The sequence below is a fragment of the Pantherophis guttatus genome, chromosome 17 (genome assembly GCF_059756535.1).
Source record: "Pantherophis guttatus breed Tessera chromosome 17, ASM5975653v1, whole genome shotgun sequence".
Taxonomy (NCBI): Eukaryota; Metazoa; Chordata; class Lepidosauria; order Squamata; family Colubridae; genus Pantherophis; species Pantherophis guttatus.
Window position 1 is genome coordinate 1,372,832 of NC_142079.1, and position 18,981 is coordinate 1,391,812.

Here is an 18,981-nt window from a genome sequence, read left to right on the forward strand (position 1 = left end):
CCCATGCCACGCCCACCAAGCCACACCATGCCCACCAAGCCACGCCCTCAGAACCGGTAGTTAAAAAAAAAATTGGATTTCACCACTGGACTCACCCCAAGTTTTCCGAGCGCGATGCCCCATTCGGCGTCCGTGACCAAGTCCTCAAAAGCTTCTTTCTCCTGGGGGTCTTCATAGTGAAGAGCTAGTTGGGTTCCCACAATAGCCACAGCCTGGGGGAGGGGGATTTGGGGAGAAACGGCACGGGTGGGCTGAGGAGAGGCCCACCAGCTCTGAAGTCCTGCCTCATGCATCTTTTTCCGAACAAGCTTCACGGCTTACCAGGATCTTCTTGTAGTTCTGGGATGTTTGGTTGACGACGTCCCAGAGTTTTCCAAATACCACGGCTCTGGGCAAGAGGGTGCAGTAGCCAAAGGCCAGCTGATGATCCACACAGTGGCTGTTGAACACCTGTGGAAAAAAGAGAGCCCCCCCCACCCCCAATTACCGTATTTTTCGGAGTATAAGACGCACCTTAGTTTTTGGGGAGGAAAGTAAGAAGAAAGCCGATTGGCAGGTGGATCGGCCTCCTGGAATACCCCCAATCAGTTGTTCCTAGAGGTGAATTTTAGCGACAGGTTCCTTGGTTGTGAGCTCTGTGCCTTGCTTTTTTTTCTGCCTCTGAAACTTCTGAAACTCTGTTTCAGAAAAAACTTTTTTCCTTGCCTCTGAAAGCCTCCAAAACAGAGCTTCAGAAAAAAAAAGCCTCTAAAGTTCTGTTTGGAGGCTTTTTTTCTGAAGCTCTGTTTGGAGGCTTTTTTTTCTGAAACTCTGTTTGGAGGCTTCTTTTCTGAAGCTTCGTTTCGGGTGCTTTTTTTCAGCCTCTGAAACCTCTGTTTGAGAAGCTGGGCGGGGCTACATTCGGAGTATAAGACGCACCCAGATTTTCAACCTTTTTTGGGGGGGGGGAAAGTGTGTCTTATACTCCGAAAAATACGGTAACTGAAACGATCCCCCCAAACTCCCTCACTTGCTCACTCCCTCGACGGGCACCTGCTACAGACTCACCTTGTGCAACAAAGCCGTCACGATGCCCTGGATGAGCGAGGTCGAATTCTGCATCACTGCCAGGAAGAACGCGCGCACTTCCTCTAGCATCTCCTGGTCGTGCAGCTGACGGACACAAAACGAGAAGGGGGAACCATAACAGACGTTTTTTTAAAAAACCCTTATCCCGCCTTTTTATTTTGGCAAGTTGCGCAAGGCGGCAAACAGATCCAACACACTTTCCGCCTCCTGTTTTGCCTGCTACAATAACCCTGTGAGTTGGCTTGGGCTGAGAGGGAGGGACTGGCCCAAAGTCACCCAGTCGGCTTTCATATCTAAGGAGGGACTAGAACTCACCATCTCCTGCTTTCTCGACTCAACCAAACCAGCTCTTACCTTTTTACTTAGCGTGACATCCATGTTGTTGGAGATCATGTGCTGAAAGAGGGAGCCGAAAGAGTAGGAGATCAGCCCTAAAGCCAGCTCGTACTGGCTGCCTTCTTGGAGGCTGCTAAGCAGAGCGAAGATTGTGTCCTTGCACAAACGGCAACTGCTTCTTCCTACAGCAAAAAAATTAAAAAATTAAAAAAAGGGAACTCTGGGAGTTGAAGTCCATGTATCTTAAAAGTTACACACTGCACCCTTGGCTGTCATTGAGGGTTTTCTTTCCAGCCACAGTTGCAGAAATATTCAAGTGTTCAAAAGGAGCAAGGGAACTCCATCCTTCCGCTGACGTCTTGCCCATTTAATCTCATGCATCTTGACTCAAACCCCACGAACTGTCTACGTAATCCCGGAGTACCTTGTTCGAGCGGACAATACGCCAGGCTGGCAGATCCCAAAGGAGGGGAAGCTTTCCATTCTGCAAGAGAAGAGAATTTCTAACTGAATTTCACCCAAGGTCAGGGACGTGGTAGCTCAGTGGCTAAGCTTGTCAATCGAAAGGTTGGCAGTTCAGCAGTTCGAATCCCTAGTGCCACGTAACGGGGTGAGCTCCGGTGACTTCTCCCAGCTTCTTCCAACCTAGCAGTTCGAAAGCAGGTAAAAAACGCAAGTAGAAAAATAGGGACCACCTTTGGTGGGAAGGGAACAGTGTTCCGTGTGCCTTTGGCATTGAGTCATGCCGGTCACATGACCACGGAGACGTCTTCGGACAGCGCTGGCTCTTCGGCTTTGAAACGGAGACGAGCACCGCCCCCTAGAGTCAGGGACGACTAGCACAGATGTGCGAGGGGAACCTTTACCTTTACCCCCAAGGCCTCACGTGCTGGAGATCTTTCACAGCACCGTGGAGCATCGTCTAGCAATTCAGGTCCTCCAGAACGAGGCCAAAAGTTTTCTTTCTGTGTGGAATTTTAACACGGGGCTTAAAGCGAGTGAACCGTGAAGGAGAGATGGAGGAGGCTGAATCTACCTGCCAGAGGCACAAGGGAGGAAACAATTTTGTACGCAAAAGGTAGCACGGTGGGGGTGTCGAGAACGGCCCCGTCTTCAGTAAAGAAACCCTCAAACGTCCAGTCTCCGTAAGGGTCTTTATCGGTATCAAGAGAGCCTGCCTAAACAAGGGAAGAAATGTCACTTGGGCGTCAAGAGGTCCCTAAGCAAAGAGAGAGCATTTTCCTATTATTATTATTATTATTATTATTATTATTATTATTATTATTATTATTATTATAAAAGACAAAGTTGAGAGTCCTCTGAAGGCCCAACCACCAGGGACAACTTCGTAGTAAATACAGTGAAACCAAACAAGCGCTACTTTACCTGTGGTATAAACCCAAAATCTTCCATTTGGCATTTGGCATAAATTTCATGGGCAAATGAAGTGTATTTACAAAACTCCAAGATATCTAGAAAAAGATCTGGGAAAGGGGAGAAGGATAAGCATATTGTTAAAAAGGAAATCATTTTGTGCCGTCACCCAACAGGTTAAATTTCATCCTGAGGCAAATATAATTTTAGGAGATGCTGTTGAGCCGTCAAATGGGATTTAGAAAAGGCTTATAGAAAAGTTGTATTCAATACACTTCCCTAAAATATAGCTTTCTTTTTGAGACATTTTACTGTGCCACTGTTATTTTATTTTAACGTGAATTATCCCTACATTGGTCCTTCAGTTAAGATTAAGGAGAAAAAGCCATCAACCTCGCAGCGGGCCAGTTTTTAAAAATCACTAAATTTGAGAATCGTGATGTAATTATTTAGAGAAGTGTTTTTTGTTTTTTTTTTTAAACCAGAAGCTAACAAGCAAAAGCATTTCTAATTACTTACCCGGACTGCAGAGTGTAGCAGCTTGACAAGCCATGCAGTAGATCGTATCTGGAAGATCTTGTCCTTCTGGCAACACCATAGGAATATTGGACCCCAACATATGACAAAGCTTTTGAGACACCAGGAACAACAGCCGTCCCGCCTCTTCGTTATGGTGGGATTCATAAAAGTAACTTAACCGAATCAAGGGGAGAAAAAAAAGGAAAGAATTGAACACCAGAAGACAAGAGAACAATGAATGGATGGGAACTAATCAAGAAGAGAAGCAACCTAGAGCTAGAACTAAAGAGAAATTTCCAACAGTGAGAACAATTAACCCGTGGAATGGCTTATCTCCAGAAAGTGTGGGTACTCCATCACTGGAGGTCTTTTAGAACAGGGGTCTCCAATTTTGACAACTTTAAGACTTGTGGACTTCAACTCCCAGAATTCCTCAGCCAGCAGAGGTTTGGTGACAAACCTCAAAAGATTTCACCACTGATTCAGATGTATTGATAATTATCAAGCCATCGACCGCAACCCGAATTTTATTATTGCTCACCTGCATATCTGCAGCGCCTCTTCAACCTTCCCATCGTCTAATGCTCGGAGAGCCAACCGTGCCCCCATTTCAGCTTCTGACTTTTGCAGGAGGAACCCCAGTCGGTACAATCTCATTTGAGTCAACTCTTTCTTCACGCTGGGATCTCCCGGCTTGGCCTCCCCTTCTCCCTGCCGGTTTCTGCGTCTCCTTGCTTTTTCGTAGGCTCGGATGTGGTCTTCGAGGAGCTGAGCCGTCCGTGAGGGATCGCAGAAATCCTTGAGCGAAATGCAGATCTCGAAACTCTCCTGAAGGAGAAAGAAAAAAGCCGAAGCATGAAAGTCAGGCCAAGTCAACTTTCACAACCACCAGTGAAATGAAAGCTAACCTTGGCAAGGTGTTCTCAATGCCACATTCGTCTCACCTGCAGAGCTACCAGAATTCTAAAGATTTCCAACTCTTTCTCACGCTCTTCTTTCTGCAAATGATTTTCTGTCCAAAAAAAAAAAAGAAAGGAAGAATGAGAATGATTATTGAATTGTTCCCAATTTTAAAAACAAACAAACAAATAAGAAAAACACAAATTGTGCAACATTTACCTTTCTGGAGATTAAGCAGGAATTTGAGAATTTCTACCAAGGCCTTTTTCACCTGCAGGTGCCTTTTCTGTTGGTGAAGCAAAACAAGGAAAGAAAGACATAAGAATCCAGATTCTCTGCACAGGAAGAAGACCTAACAACAAAATTTTTGTTTTCAGTAAAATAAACCTGAGTCAAACCAAAAATGCTTTTTTAAAAAAGACAGCTGGACTTTTTTTTTCTTGAAGGCGTTTCGCTTCTCATCCAAGAAACTTCTTTAGTTTTGACTTCAGAAATCAGGACTGAAGTCAGAACTGAAGATGCTTCTCGGATGAGAAGCGAAACGTCTTCAAAGAAAAACGAAGTCCAGCTGCCTTTTGAAAAAGCACCTTTGGGGGAACCATGACCTGGGTGGCTGAGAATCTCCATAGACAAAACTGAGTCGACTTTCATTTTTTCACCAGTCTGTTATTTAATCATGAAGATTGTTTGATCGCTCTTTTGGATAGCAATTTAATGTTTTCACACCCAAGTCGTGCTTTGATACCTCACCTTATTTGCAAGCAGTTTTATCTGTCAAGGTGCAGACTCTTGCCAATAATGAGCCCTGAAGTAACGGGGCCCTTGATATTAACAAAGCTCCCCAGCCAATTGGTCACAGCTGTAAGAGTAATTGTGGTATTAATATAAGACTCCACCACCCCCCCGAAAAGATGGACCTTTTCTTCAACGGTGTCCACTTCTTCCTCCAATACAATTTTCCCCCAAATCAAGGTTCTCTCCGCAATTTCCACGGCTTCAGACGGAGGCAGAGACTTCAGTAGATCCAGGACATCTTCTCCCTGTAAGCACATCCGAGGATTACCGTATTTTTCAGAGTATAAGACGCACCTTTCCCCCCCCCAAAAAAGAGAGTGAAAAATCTGGGTGCGTCTTATACTCCAAATGTAGCTTCTCAAACAGAGGTTTCAGAGGCTGAAAAAAGCATGAGAAACGAAGCTTCAGAAAAGAAGCCCCCAAACAGAGCTTCAGAGGCTTTTTTCTGAAGCTGTTTCGGAGGCTTTCAGAAGCAGGAAAAAAAGTTTTTTCTGAAACAGAGTTTCAGAAGTTTCAGAGGCAGAAAAAAAAGCAACGCGCAGAGCTGATGACTAAGGAACCTGTTGCTAAAATTCACCTCTGGGAACAGCTGATTGGGGGTATTCCGGAGGTTGATCCACCTGCCAATCAGCTTTTTTCTTATTTTCCTCCCCAAAAACTAAGGTGCGTCTTATACTCCAAAAAATACGGTATGTCCAATACTAATCATACAGATGTTCCACGTGCTTAGAAAAAGAGTACCTCTTTCCCCTTAAGCTGAATATTGTTCTCACCATAAGGCGCTTTAGGGAGCCCCACATTGACAAAATATCTCTTTTCTCTGCTTAACTGCATTCGAACTCAGGGCTTCGACCTGCATTTGAACTCGGGGCTTTAGGGACCCGATCTGCACCTTTTCTTTGTCGATGAGGTCCGCGATCTTCCAAACGTAGACTTCGGCAGTGGGCAACATGTATGCCTTTATGATTTTCAGGGCGTCTCCCAAAGCAGACGGCGTGTCCTCTTTAAGGATGTACTTGGCCAGCATCTGGAGGGGAAAAACCAAGCATCAGGTCAACAGAGAAGGTTCTTCGGGGGGTTTTTTGGGTCAAAATTATGGGATGTTTCTGAGCATTTATCAAGAGTGGACTGGAGTTCCTTACCAGAATCATCTGCTTATCGTTCAAAAGATTGGTGTCTCGTATGCCATAGCTCCGCAGAAGCTTCTTCATCTCCATCAGCCGGTAACCTTCCTCGAGCAGCTTCACCCTGCCAGGAAAGGCAGCTCCTTTTACAGGGTTGCTGTGGGTTATGGAGATGATTGACCCAGATGGCCGGGAGGTCTAACCCAGGCCTTTTTGACACGGGAGGGGTAAAACCCCCGCCAAGCAAGGCAACTTCAGAGCTTTTCAATGACTCAGGACTACTGGCGGTCCAACGGGCTACTGAGCCAATACGGGAAGTCCTACAACCACAATTCAGCCCGAAATTTCTGTTGTTAAGACACCTGTTAAGTGGGTCTCCTAGAAGAGGGTCTGTCTTTGTCAGAGAAGAATCATTTTTCTCATTCATGGGTGCATCATTAAGAGGTTTAAAGCAGGGGTCTCCAACCTTGGCAACTTTTAAGACTTGTGGACTTCAACTCTCAGAGTTCCTCAGCCAGCTTTGCTTCAACTCTGGGAGTTGTTGTCCACAAGTTGTTGTGGATTGCCAGCAGCCTGCGGAGCTGGCAGCGGAGTCGGACAGTGAGGAGGCTGGGCAGGACCATCGGACAGTCCTGGAGTCTGGGGAAGGCCTGGGCGAGGGCTCTGCGTCAGAGGCAGAGATGGGGCCAAGGCCATCTGGGAGTGATGTGCGGGCTCCGGAGCCTCCAGAGTCAGACAGCAGAGAGGCAGAGGAACAGGAGGATCCTGTTCCTAGTGCACACATGCGCAGAGCTTCCAGAAGGCAAGAGCAGCTAATGCAAAAAGGACGACTCGGGAGTAAGGCCAGGAGATGATTGGCCCCTCCCATAAGGCTTAAAAGAGCAGCAAAGTCTCTTGGGCTCTTTGTAGGAAAGCAAAGTTGCTAAATCTGTTTTCCAGTCGGCCTCTCTTGCTTCTGAACTTCATGGAGCTTTGCCAAGAAAGGCCTTTGGCAGGGTGCCAAAGAAGACAAAGGTTTGTGATAAACCCGAAGGACTTTTTCTGAAGGACTTGATTTGGAATTAATTTGGACTCAGCTGGGAATGAAGTAATTCTCAGCTGTTATAATAAAATAGTTTTGTTGGAGACTAATTGTGTCCTGTAATGACTAAGTGAGCCTAGGTCACAACACAAGTCTTAAAAGTTGTCAAGGTCCCTCGCTTTAAAGCCCCTGTGTCATTGTGTGGCTCGGAAGGCCCGTTCTCTTCCCGCAGAGAAAACCTCTTGAGGGAGATTCAACCTTTAAAGCGGAGTTTTGCCCATCCCTCTCTTACCTGGCATGCTCCATGCCCAGGTACCGCTGAACTAGATCTTCCACGCCCGGGCTCCAAGGAACCACGGCGCTATGCATTATGGCCAGCACCCCTTCGAAGATCAACTGGAAAGAACAACCCGATCATTATCCAGCTCAAAACATTTCCCATCCCGCAATTTGGAGCGGCGAGAGTCATTTTCTGGCCTGACGCACCTCTAAGTTGGACATGCAACCCAAGACGGCTATGGCTTTCGCTTCCCATGTGGTGTCGAAAATGGAGGACGATTGTGTGCAGTGGCACAACAGCAGGTCCTGGGGGCGGTGAAAGATTCAGAAAGAGGCAGGGGAGTTTGGGGGAAAAAAAACCAACCCAACAAAGTCGAACGAGATCAGGAACTTGTCTCTACCTTTATGTACTGCAAGAGAATTTCATCTTTTTCTAGACGATGGTGACACATGTACGGTGCGATATACTTCTCTAAAGCCGCAGGGAGGAGTTCAGCTGCCAGGATTTTGTCAAGCATACGGAACACAATTGTGTTTGCGGTTTCCTAGAGGATGGGTGGGGGGGGGGGGGAGAAGGAAACCAAGACTGATAATTGTTCAGAAAAGAAGCGGATCCATACAATACAGGCAGCTGAGCACAAGTCTTCTTCATAATGATTTATTCTCTATTTTTTAATATCCCGCGCTCTGTCAGAATATTCACGCCCAGGAAGACATGGTAACAAGGTCAGCCAATGAATAGGCATAGCAACTAAGTCAGCCAATGAGGACTGCTTGGAAACTGAAACTGAGAAGGAGCCTGGGCGTGGCTCTGTGTTAAGCTCTGAAGCTGCAAACAAGTCTGGTTTAGTCTAGTGATGGCTAACCTTTTTGCTGCCAAAAGCGTGGGGAAGCGTAGGGGGGGATCGTGCGCATGCGTGCCCACATCCATAATTCAATGCCCTCCTTGCCCCGCCCCCTCACGCTCCCCACGCTTTTGGCACGTGATGGCAAAAAGGTTACCGGTGGGCCCGGTAGGCCTGTTTTTTGCCCTCCCCAGACTCCAGAGACTTTCTTGGAGCCTAGGGAGGATGAAAATGGCCTTCTCCACCCCGTTTCCCGACTTCCGGTGGGTCCAGAAGGCCCAAAAATCAGCTGGCCGGCGCACACATACATGCTGAAGCTGAGCTAGGGCAACATTTGTGTGCCCACAGATATGGCTCCGTGTGCCATAGGCTTTCCATTGCTTTAAGAACCAGCAGAGGTGAAAATCTTCACTGTGTGCCCAACGATAGGATGATGCCATTCGCCCCAACTGCAAAAAGCTTTTGACAGACACCCCCAGACTCTCTCCTTACAAACGACAGCTTCACGGGGGGGTTATTTTTCCTCCCACCTTTTCAAAGTCGCAGAGAGCCAGACGACAGTTATATTTCCTGTACAGATCTACCAAATTCTGCAAGGCGCCAATCAGATCCATCAGGCGGTGGATCTCCTTATCTTCACTGTCCTTCTGTAAAAACCAAACGCAACCAAGTCTCATTTTCTAGAGGCAAAAATTTTCCTTTTCTTTTCTTGGTTGGGGCATCCGGTGTCTCTCAAACTTCACCACTTTAAGCTGTGGGGGGCTTCGACTCCCAGAATCCCCCCCCCCAAGCCAGCCTTAGCCAAAGACACTTACCAAAAAATCCCAGTGGGAGAAAGACGCCAGTCCAATATCACCCACATCTTTGCTGGTGAAAAACACCTGTGCCAGCGCAAGTCCATTTTCTGGCCAGTTGGCCTGTTTGGGACAAAACAGCAACGATTAATCAGACAACTTTGGGAGGAAGGATAACCTTCTTTCCTTCCGTCGCGAGCTGAAGATGTGGCTCTTCCGCCAATTAAACTGATCCGTTTGGGGGTACACTGGTATAATTTTAAATCGTTTTTTAATTGGGTTACTGATTTAATTTGGTATCGTATTGTGACTTGTATTGAAGTTGTCATTTTGTAAGCCGCTTTGAGTCCCTAGGGAGAAAGGCGGCATATAAATTGCAATAAATAAATAAAATAAAATAAATAACGCCGTCTCTAAAGACTCAATTAAAATGAGCTTACTTTGTCAGTCAGTTCAAGGCTTCGAGCACGTTCTTCCAACCACTTTGCTACTCTTTTCTGGAGAGAGAGAGAAAAAAAGTTATCAACCTGGGTTACTTATTAATCTTATATCCAGAGCCTGGATGGGACCGGGATCGGGCAACCCGGTCCGAACCGGGAGCATTTCATTCCTGCACTAAACCATTGGCTGTAAATTGGGGCCCTTCTGTAAGGCATTCTCTCCTCCTCCCTTTTCCAGAACAACCTCTCTACTCTGCCCTCGGTCCTTCCTCATAGGGGTTTCCTGGACCTTACCTGTCCGTGAGGTAGAACCCGCCTTACGAAAGGAAGGACCACCTCCTTCAGCCACAGAGCCAGCTGTTGGAGAGGAAGCGTCCCCGAGATCGACTCAAGCAAATCATCCAGCATTTCCTGACTGAAGCTTCTTTCCAACTCTGCCTGCAGGAGAAAGAGAGATGTTCTCACCACCAAGGGATTAAGGCACTTGTGAATGGAGTCTTAATGGAGGCTTAATTTAACTGGAGTCTTATGGACAACCAATTAAATAGGAGCCAGCTGTGTGCGGCGGCAGCCAAAAAAGCCAATCCAATCCTAAATTGCATTAACAGAGGGATACAATCAAAGGGATACAATCAAAATCAAGGGAGGTAGTAATACCACTCTATAAAGCCTTACTAAGACCACACCTAGAATACTGCATCCAGTTTTGGTCTCTACACTACAAAAAAGAGATTGAGACCCTAAAAAGAGTGCCGAGAAGGGCAACCAAGATGATTAGGAGACTGGAGACTAAAACATACGATGAACAGTTGCAGGAACTGGTCTAGTGAAGAGAAGGACTAGGGGAGACATGAGAGCAGTCTTCCAGCATTTGAGGGGCTACCACAGAGAGGAAGGGGTCAAGCTGTTTTGGGTCAAGCACCCGAAGGCCAGACAAGGAAGAATGGATGGAAACTGATCAAGGAGAGATTCAACCTGGAAATAAGGAGAAATTTTCTGACAGTGAGAGCAATCAACCCATGGAACAGAAGTTGCCTTCGGAAGTTGTGGGAGCTTCATCACTGGAAGCTTTCAAGAAGAAACTGGACTGCCACCTGTCAAAAATGGTGGAGGGTCTGCTTGGGCAGGGGGTTGGACTAGATGACCTACAAGGTCCCTTCCAACTCTGTTAATCTGTAAATCTAAATGGCTTAAAGATGGGCTGGATGAGATTGCAGAGCTGCTGGCTTAGTGTGCAGCTCTCACAAAGAGCTTCTTGGGACCAAGGAACGGTTCAGAAACCCCCTCCTACAAATTTGAGAGAGCCACCAGCCTCCAGTATGGAAGACGTCCTAGGAGCCTTAATAGTCAACTCTACGACGGAACAAACACACCTGGAAGCCACTTACCTGATGCCTTAACCAGAGATACTGGGCGGAAGAGAGGCTCCCTCCTTTGAGTTGTGAAAGGATGTAGCTGACGATGTTCTTATTGTTGAGAAATTCTAACCACGCCGTTCCACTGGGGAGGAAACAATGCACAATCAACATTCCCTTGTGCCGAGATGTGCAAACGCACCTATGAAAAGGGAGGCCTTGCTTACCACCAGACACACAACCCCACCTGTATTTCTCTGGCCCAAAAGCCCCATAAAAGGTCGTCAGTTTCGCTTGCGTTCGCAGCACCTGCAAAAAAAAAAAAAAAAGGCAGAAAATCCTTCAACATGTGAAAAGCAAAAACACGCGTGAGAAAATTCAGCAGCAGGTCCTGATTTTTTTTTTTTTTTTAAATGGTTTTGGAATAGAAGTTGACAACATTATATTGCCGTGATGGTGAACCTGTGGCACACATGCCAGAGTCCCAGGTCAGAGCTTTCTTTCGTGAGCTTCTGTTTCCCTGCAAACGACGAAACAGAAGCTGACGAAAGAAAAAGATCTGACCTCTTGCTGCCGGTATTGGGATGCCCCACCTCCCAGCGACCAGCTGGTTTTCGGGTCTCTGCTGCGTATGTGCACACGTCTGCGCGTGTCCGTGAACATCTGTGCATGTCCATGAATGCACACATTCATACATGCACTTTTTAGTTTGGGCATGCACGCGCAGAGTTTGGGCACTCAGTGTCTAAAACAGAGGTCCTCAAACTTGGCAGCTTTAAGACTTGTGGACATAACTCCCAGAATTCTCCAGCCAGCTATGCTGGCTGGAGAATTCTGGGAGTTGAAGTCCACAAGTCTTAAAGCTGCCAAGTTTGAGGAGCTCTGGTCTAAAAGGTTCGCCACCACTGCTATATCGGACCTCAAAATTGGCCCAAGAAGGAAACCACAGATTTATGACGTTTGTTCTCTTTACCTCTGTAAGGAGTGAGGCAGGATCCACGTTCGTGAAATGGGTAACAGATCCATCTTCTTTCTTTAGGATCTGAAAGGGATCGTGGAAATATTTTTGGTTTGGTGCCCCAAATCTCAAAGGACCCTGAAAGTCCCCGATTTTTATGAACGCGCCAACCATAAACCTACCGTCATCCGAGCATAATTCAGCATTTCTTGAGCTGTTTCGTAGGTCGGCCAAGGAGTGTTCATGCAATACTCCACCACAAATGAGTGATCCTACGGAGAAGGAAATTTAACGTTTTTAAAAGGCAGTACCACCCCCCTCCCCCAAATGCCCTGCTGAGCCACGCAATCATCAGAGGCTTTTTTTTTTTTTTTTAAATTAAAAGCATTTTTTCTACAACCTCTTCGGCCGAAAAAATGCTTTTAAAAGTTAAAAAAAAAAAAAAGCCTCTGATGATCGCGCGGCTCAGCTGGGATCATCAGAGGCTTTTAAAAGCATTTTTTTTACAACCTCTTCGGCCGAAGAGGTAGTAGAAAAAATGTTTTTAAAAGAAAAAAAAGCCTCTGCTGATCAGGCAACTCAGCTGGGATCGTCAGAGGCTTTTAAAAGCATTTTTTTTTTACAACTTCGGCCGAAGAGATTGTAGAAAAAATGGTTTTAAAAGTTTAAAAAAGAAAAACAAAAAGTTGGCCACGCCCACCCAGTCACATTACACCCTCCCCCCCCAATCAAGCCACGTCCACAGAACCGGTAGTAACCAATTTTACATTTCACCACTGGGCAGTACCATATGTCAGTCTCCCCCCAGTCCTGAATATTTGTATTTCCTATGTACGTAAGAAACAGTTACCTTTATTTTATTCAAGGTTTCCTTCGCTTGAAGTACAAGTTTTAGCCAGGCTGACTGGTCCTCACTACCAGCAGAAGCCAAACCTTCCAAAATGGTGTTTGCCTTTACTTTGTAGACAAGCTGTATTTGTTAAAAGAATCGTGCAGGGTATTAAAAAGTACTTTAGTCGTCCCTTCAAACTATTCCTTTCCCGGTCTTCAGCAAGGACCTCTGTGCTAGCTTAATATCCCCCCAACGGGAGGCTGGTTAGCTTTTTACATCACCTGTTCGAATGTCCCTCACCTGCTGTGACATCACCGCTGAGACCAATGATGTAAGTTGCACGATTTGCATAATGATGTCACAACATGTATGACATCACAACCCCCCCCCCTTTAGCAGGAAGTGAAGGAGGATTATTAGCAGTCTGTTACCTCAATTTCCAATCCAAATTGAAGAGCGAAACTCTCAGCCTCGGCAAACTTATGCTTGTGGAGTAAACGGCTTAATCTAAGGAGAAAAATACCTTTTACCAGCCTTTTGACGTCACCAAGAAAAGGTCTCCTTAGCTCAGTGGTTCTCACCCATGGCAAAAATCCAGGTGGATGGATTTCAAATCCCAGAATTCGAGTCCGCAGAACCATTGATGAGAATTCTGGGAATTGGAAGTCCAGCCGCCAAAAAATTGCCAGTATGTCCTTTAGCACATCTCTGCCATTATTTTGCTTTGCACGGACAACACCTAACGGTCTGGGATAAAATTCTGGTTTTCCCCTACAATCCCCAAGATAAAGCCTAGGTCAGAACAGCTACTGACTTCAAAAGGAAGAAAGTAGCGTGAGTAGGAGGGTCTCTCCAAGTGAAGCCAACAGGAGCTTTTGCTTAATTATGCCCCCAAGACCCTCATCTGATGTTTGGCTGGGGCCAACAGCCAAAATACACCCTCACCTGTTCTCAGGTAAGGCTTCCGTCAAGCTTCTCATTAGCAGAAATGAGACCGGCTCAGCTGAAGATCTAGAAACAAACACTCGGTTAAAAATAGAGCTGTAACGACAATGGGGAAGCCAACCTCCACCCACCTTTATATAATTCAAGAACAAACTTACTTTTGGTGGTTTTCATACATTCCCTCCATGAAGTAAATTGTGTCCTGTGGGATAAAGAAGGCTTAGGTAGCACTTAGTGCAGGGGTCTCCAACCTTGGCAACTTTAAGACTTGTGGACTTCAACTCCCAGAGATCCTCAGCCAGCCAGAGAGGTTCCTACCGTATTTATGACACTCTGCACCAGTGTGGAAACCGGGGTGACTTCCAGAGCATACAGCTGGTGCATGGCCGGCAGTGAAAAAACCACAATGCTCTTCATCTAACAAGGCAGGAAGATCAAAAGGGAAAAAAAATCAGTCTTGTGACTAGTCGGAGATCCAGTTTTATAGTCAAAAGTCAACCAGATTCTACTGAAGACATCTTTAATAATAATAATAAAAAATATTAGAGGTGAATACCTGTTCCACATGGTCAGGTGTTGTCAGAGCAACCAGTTTAAGATTGGCAGTCCCCAGTCTGGAGAGAGAAGAAAGGAAGGAAGGAGAGAGAGGGAGAGATTGATGATGAAGAAAGGAAGGAAGGAAGAAAGAAAGAGAAAGAGAAGGAAGGAAGGAAGGGGGAGGGAGGGAGGGAGGGAAGAAGGAAGGAGAGAGAGGGAGAGATTGATGAAGGAAGGAGGGAGAGATTGATGAAGGAAGGAAGGAAGGAAGGAAGGAAGGAATAGGGAGGGAGGGAGGGAGGGAAGGAGGAAGGAGAAAGGGGGAGTTTGAGGAAGGAAGGAAGGAAGGAAGGAAGGAAGGAAGGAAGGAAGGAAGGAAGGAAGGAAGGAAGGAAGGGCATTCAATGACCATCAAATATTTCAAGTTCTTCTGTTTTAAAACTATTCCTTCTTAACTGAGAAGTGATCACTGTAATGAGCTAAGCCTCCACCCAGGGATGGCTGACATTTTTTCAGCCTTTAAAGGGACACGTGGCGCTTTTTAATTCCTCCCCACTGAAATTTACGCCCTCCACGAGAAAGGAGGCCTAACGCTCAACCATTTTATTCTACATACGCTTTCCAGGAGGTGTGCCTTAAGGGGAGACCTTACCCTCCTCCTGCCGAAAAATCCGATTCAGAGGTCAAGAGAAATTCTTCGATATGAACGGAAGGGCAGTCCCAAGCCAGAGTCAGCGAGTGGAGGTCCCACAAGGACAGCACATCCTGCAGAAAAGAAGAAAAAGGCCCATTTTAAGTTAAAGAGTGCTTGTCCCAAGTATAGGGTTACAGGTGGCCCTCACCGTACGGCCAGAATGGAGCCTGGGAAATACCTCTTTTTTTAAAAAAAAATAATAATCAATAGTTATTAAACCTGGCTTATGGAAGATGTGGGAAAGAGCTCTTTCTAAAATCAAGGCAAACATACGTGCCTCGTTGTCTAAGACGAACAACAAGTTCTCCACGACTTGAAGCTTCTTTGCAGCTGGAGAAGAGAACAAACACGTCAAAGCACAAAAGAGAAATTTCCTACTTGGAAAGCCAAACATTTGAAAAGCTAATGGTAAAGCCCCCCCCACCTCAGAGGACAGCACTGAAAATAACCCTTATGCTAATAGAGAAGAGTTCAGAGAATAAGTTCAGGACTACGTGTGTTAATAAGGCATTTTAGATTGTGTTTGTCCTTTTGCAGAAGCCCCGAAGACTTTGGAAAACCTGAACAGCCAGGGAAAAACCCGTAAGGCTGCGAACGCCAGAATCCCCTACCTTGAATCAGGCTCGAATCAGCAACATTTTGGATGGAAACCGTCTTTTTCTTAGGATTCACTTCCCACACCGACATTGCACAGCTGCCGACTCCCTTCAAGAAAGCCAACATTGATATTAAGAAACCTTTGGCCTCAAGGCAGAAGTTTGCAAATCAAGCCAACTCCCGTTTCCTCTCAGGTAAGCATCTAAAAAGCTGCCACCTCAGGCCAAGGAACCTCAAGAAAGGTAGGCCCTGCACAAATCAAAAGTTTTGCCAACTTTTCCTACCCTGAATTCAGGGCTACGTGCAGAAATGATCATATGACAATGACCACACTTTTGCAAAAAAAAAAGGCAGTTGAAATTGTACCTTAACCCAACATTCAAATAATGTTTGTGTTACCCCTATTATCAGCGCAAGGGTGTTCGCGGTGTCCTTCGTCACAGAAGTAAAGCAGGCGGCAGTGTGATAATCTTCGACTGAAATGAAGCAGGTTTCCACCTGACTTTGTAACTGTAAGACGAGACAGCTGTTCAGGTAGTCTAGCCACAGTAACCCAGACTTTAAGTAAAATCTGGGACAATTAAAACACTTCAAGCACAAAAGCCGCACAGTTCCTCAAATCATCCATTAGACTTCAGTGCGTATCGTTTATTTTTGAAGCAAGTGGCATGCTCAGCTGGGCCTAAACAAAGCATGTTTGAGCTTCAGCAGGTGCCGTGCGAAAAAAAAAAAACCCTGCTCTTAAATTGGCATTGGACATCTGCTGTTTCTATGCAATCCTCTCTTGGCAGCGCCTGGCAAATTTTGCCAACACGAATCGTTTTTGTATTGTTGCCCCTAGAAATAGAGCTCACCTTGAAGGAGATATTACATTTTAAAATGATACAACTGGTTTCCTGCCTCGTGAATAGAAACATCGGTCAGAGAGGCCGAAAAGGGAGGTATAAATTTGGAAAATGCAGGCATTTTCCTGGTTCTCAGTTTTTTTTTTTAAAGCAACATTTGCAATGCTAATAATGATCAAGAGCCTCAGATACCTTCTTGGCAGCATTGATGTCCATTTCGGTAATGGCTGCATAAAGGAAAAACATTCATGTTTTATCAGAAATACTTTAGAAAAGCTTTTTATAACGTCCTTTCATCATACATTTGTTGAACATCTCATTTTTCAGAAATACCTATCCTTCACACAGCAGTGACATGTTGCTGTGTAGCGTTTCAGACAGGCAAAGAGCAAACAAAACAGGAAAAATACATGCTAAACATAAAAATTGATAGCTGAGACAATGTAGAAGGACCTGTGGAAAGTCCCCAACTGCTACCATTTTCCAAGAAAACTCAGTGACAATTAGGCTCAAATCTGGAAATCACAATTGTGAATGGGCTATCAAGCTTCACAAAACACCCATGAAAAACACACAAGGGCTGAATCACACAACAGGTGTGACAAGTGGCTAAAGATACATGAATGCAACTGCCATCAGCTATATCTGCAAAATTTCTGAGAGTGTACTTAGAACAGAAAGTACGAAAAGGAAAGTTTCGTCTCTTAATGTCCTGTATGGTTGGAATCTACAAAGTCCTGGCTTACCTTTCTGAATGTCGGCAAGGGGAAGATGCATAATACAGAAAAAGCCCTTGCTGGTCAGAATAAATGCATGATAGATACCTATAAATTAAGCAGAGAACATATCAAGCAGCATTCCCAACCCAGATTACTCCACCTGCGTACTTTTGAATCAAGGAATACTTAATCTCTAACTATGAACAAGGAATCAAAACAACTCCACTTCCTCTGAACGCTGAACAAAGGCCAAAAGAATTGCATTGGGAATATAAACAGAAGCTCAATTTTAAATTTTGCAGCAAAATTTTGCAGCAACCCCGCCCCCCCCCAAAAACAAAAAAAAACAAGGCAGCAAAATGTTCACGGTCTTCTTTATGGGCCAAATTCTGAGTTGTGACAACCATGACTTACAAAATATACTTTCCAATCTTACCTTCTACAGAACTGTCCATTTCTAGAATGAGATCCAAAAAGGCTTTTTTGTCGAAAGAACTTTGAACTAACGCCTAGATGTGGTTTCACAAAAAAACGAAAAAGCATCGTTGTAATGACAGCTGGGTGTTGGGAATTAAGAGTTAAATAATGATTTTATGTATTTTCGTATACTGATGGAGACTGAACCTTCCCAGGGTAGCTCGTTCAGCTTGTTTATAAAAGTGAGAAAAGTTTCAGAGAGGGCACAAATATGAGACTTCGTGTTTTCTATCCCATCAGCACAGGAGTGCAAAGGAAGTTAGAAGCCTTTAATTCCATTTTCACATTAAGTATTATGACTGTGGTTAAATTTAATTGTATTTCGGAGAAAGAAGTTTGCTGCAAAATTAGGGACAGACTTTTTCCTATGGTTGATTTTTGTGAAAAACAAAACTTTCAGCCTCTTTACAGACATGCTAAAACGGAAATGGGACTCGGGAATGGGGGAGCTCAGAACCTCCTTCCATTGTGCTAAAACTGTAGCTTAGTATTCTGTACCTTCATTTCTCAAATAAAAGAAGCCACATGTTTACAAGAACGGGCAAGAAATAAGCAACCTGCCTTAGTCAGCAGGGTCTGTTTTGAAGATACTTGAATCAGGTGCAAGTTCCCACTTCTTTCGCCCGCGACAAGGAACTGGCCTTCTTGACACAAGCCAACAATGTCCACTTCCGTTTCTGAAAGGTTTGAAAAGCCAGCCACGCGTTATTGTGGGTGATGATGAGAAGCCCAAAGAGAAAACACTGCAGTAAGTACAGTAAATTTAAAAACAACCACAAGATGACTAAAAGATACCCTGGGAAACGGCACAAGCCATAAATATGCCGTTTCCATATTATTCAATTTAGGGCATTTTTCTGCAGTAATCCATCCATCCATCCATCCATCCATCCATCCATCCATCCATCCATCCAGCCAGCCAGCCAGCCAGCCAGCCAGCCAGCCAGCCAGCCAGCCAGCCAGCCAGCCAGTCTGTCTGTCTGTCTGTCTGTCTGTCTGTCTGTCTGTCTGTCTCTATCTATCTATCTATCTATCTATCTATCTACCTACCTACCTACCTACCTATCTATCTATCTATTTATCTATTGTATGGCATATTCATATCATCTCAATAAAAAGGAACACAGGAGCAAAGTACAAAACATGGAATATAAAATCTGAAGTCTTAAACAGGAAAATTACAGACATGTATCTAGGCTTGCAAATATCATTTTTTTTACTTCATCTGCCGCAGAGATCCATAGTTCCTGGTCCCAGCCGGAAACTCACCAAAATGAATAAACATTTGAAGAGACTGACAAATATTGTCAAGTACCGCCACTGTCCTGTCAGCCACCAGCACGCAGCCATCACTCAAACTGTAGGCGTTTAATTCCGGGTTAGATAAAACCTGAACAATTTAAGAAAAAAAAAATGTAATGAAAGTCCATGCAAACGGATTGAATAAAAAAGCACAGGAACCAATGACATTTGCATTCTTGGCATATCTGTGTCAACAGATTAAAACAACAGAATTAGTGCAGCTAT

The 18,981-nt window shown here is 45.0% G+C and overlaps 1 protein-coding gene across 6 annotated transcripts in view; it reads right to left on the reverse strand.

Moving 5' to 3' along the window:
• Positions 1-18,981, reverse strand: part of KNTC1 (kinetochore associated 1) — a 33,228-nt gene that overhangs the window by 12,055 nt on the left and 2,192 nt on the right. For 5 of the 6 annotated variants that reach the window (XR_009622645.2, XM_087880325.1, XM_087880322.1 and 2 more), the window contains exons 3-42: positions 18,724-18,844; positions 18,016-18,131; positions 17,414-17,486; positions 17,005-17,082; positions 16,451-16,485; positions 15,813-15,923; positions 15,428-15,521; positions 15,094-15,146; positions 14,775-14,887; positions 14,142-14,199; positions 13,904-14,002; positions 13,744-13,787; positions 13,586-13,651; positions 13,072-13,147; positions 12,659-12,778; positions 11,991-12,080; positions 11,824-11,892; positions 11,098-11,159; positions 10,884-10,995; positions 9,790-9,933; positions 9,496-9,552; positions 9,077-9,178; positions 8,792-8,908; positions 7,818-7,961; positions 7,624-7,722; positions 7,430-7,533; positions 6,135-6,240; positions 5,885-6,019; positions 5,115-5,237; positions 4,417-4,483; positions 4,242-4,309; positions 3,839-4,125; positions 3,298-3,470; positions 2,791-2,888; positions 2,441-2,582; positions 1,829-1,888; positions 1,423-1,586; positions 1,048-1,152; positions 322-450; positions 96-212 (exon numbers count right to left, since the gene is read on the reverse strand). Coding sequence is in view for 5 of the 6 variants with exons in the window: in XM_087880325.1 (XP_087736451.1) it covers positions 96-212; positions 322-450; positions 1,048-1,152; positions 1,423-1,586; positions 1,829-1,888; positions 2,441-2,582; positions 2,791-2,888; positions 3,298-3,470; positions 3,839-4,125; positions 4,242-4,309; positions 4,417-4,483; positions 5,115-5,237; positions 5,885-6,019; positions 6,135-6,240; positions 7,430-7,533; positions 7,624-7,722; positions 7,818-7,961; positions 8,792-8,908; positions 9,077-9,178; positions 9,496-9,552; positions 9,790-9,933; positions 10,884-10,995; positions 11,098-11,159; positions 11,824-11,892; positions 11,991-12,080; positions 12,659-12,778; positions 13,072-13,147; positions 13,586-13,651; positions 13,744-13,787; positions 13,904-14,002; positions 14,142-14,199; positions 14,775-14,887; positions 15,094-15,146; positions 15,428-15,521; positions 15,813-15,923; positions 16,451-16,485; positions 17,005-17,082; positions 17,414-17,486; positions 18,016-18,131; positions 18,724-18,844 (4,131 nt within the window). In the remaining variant the exon portion in view is untranslated. Of the gene's footprint in view, positions 1-95; positions 213-321; positions 451-1,047; positions 1,153-1,422; positions 1,587-1,828; positions 1,889-2,440; positions 2,583-2,790; positions 2,889-3,297; positions 3,471-3,838; positions 4,126-4,241; positions 4,310-4,416; positions 4,484-5,114; positions 5,238-5,884; positions 6,020-6,134; positions 6,241-7,429; positions 7,534-7,623; positions 7,723-7,817; positions 7,962-8,791; positions 8,909-9,076; positions 9,179-9,495; positions 9,553-9,789; positions 9,934-10,883; positions 10,996-11,097; positions 11,160-11,823; positions 11,893-11,990; positions 12,081-12,658; positions 12,779-13,071; positions 13,148-13,585; positions 13,652-13,743; positions 13,788-13,903; positions 14,003-14,141; positions 14,200-14,774; positions 14,888-15,089; positions 15,147-15,427; positions 15,522-15,812; positions 15,924-16,450; positions 16,486-17,004; positions 17,083-17,413; positions 17,487-18,015; positions 18,132-18,723; positions 18,845-18,981 lie in introns of all 6 variants that reach the window. The other variant, XM_087880326.1, reaches the window with a different exon arrangement.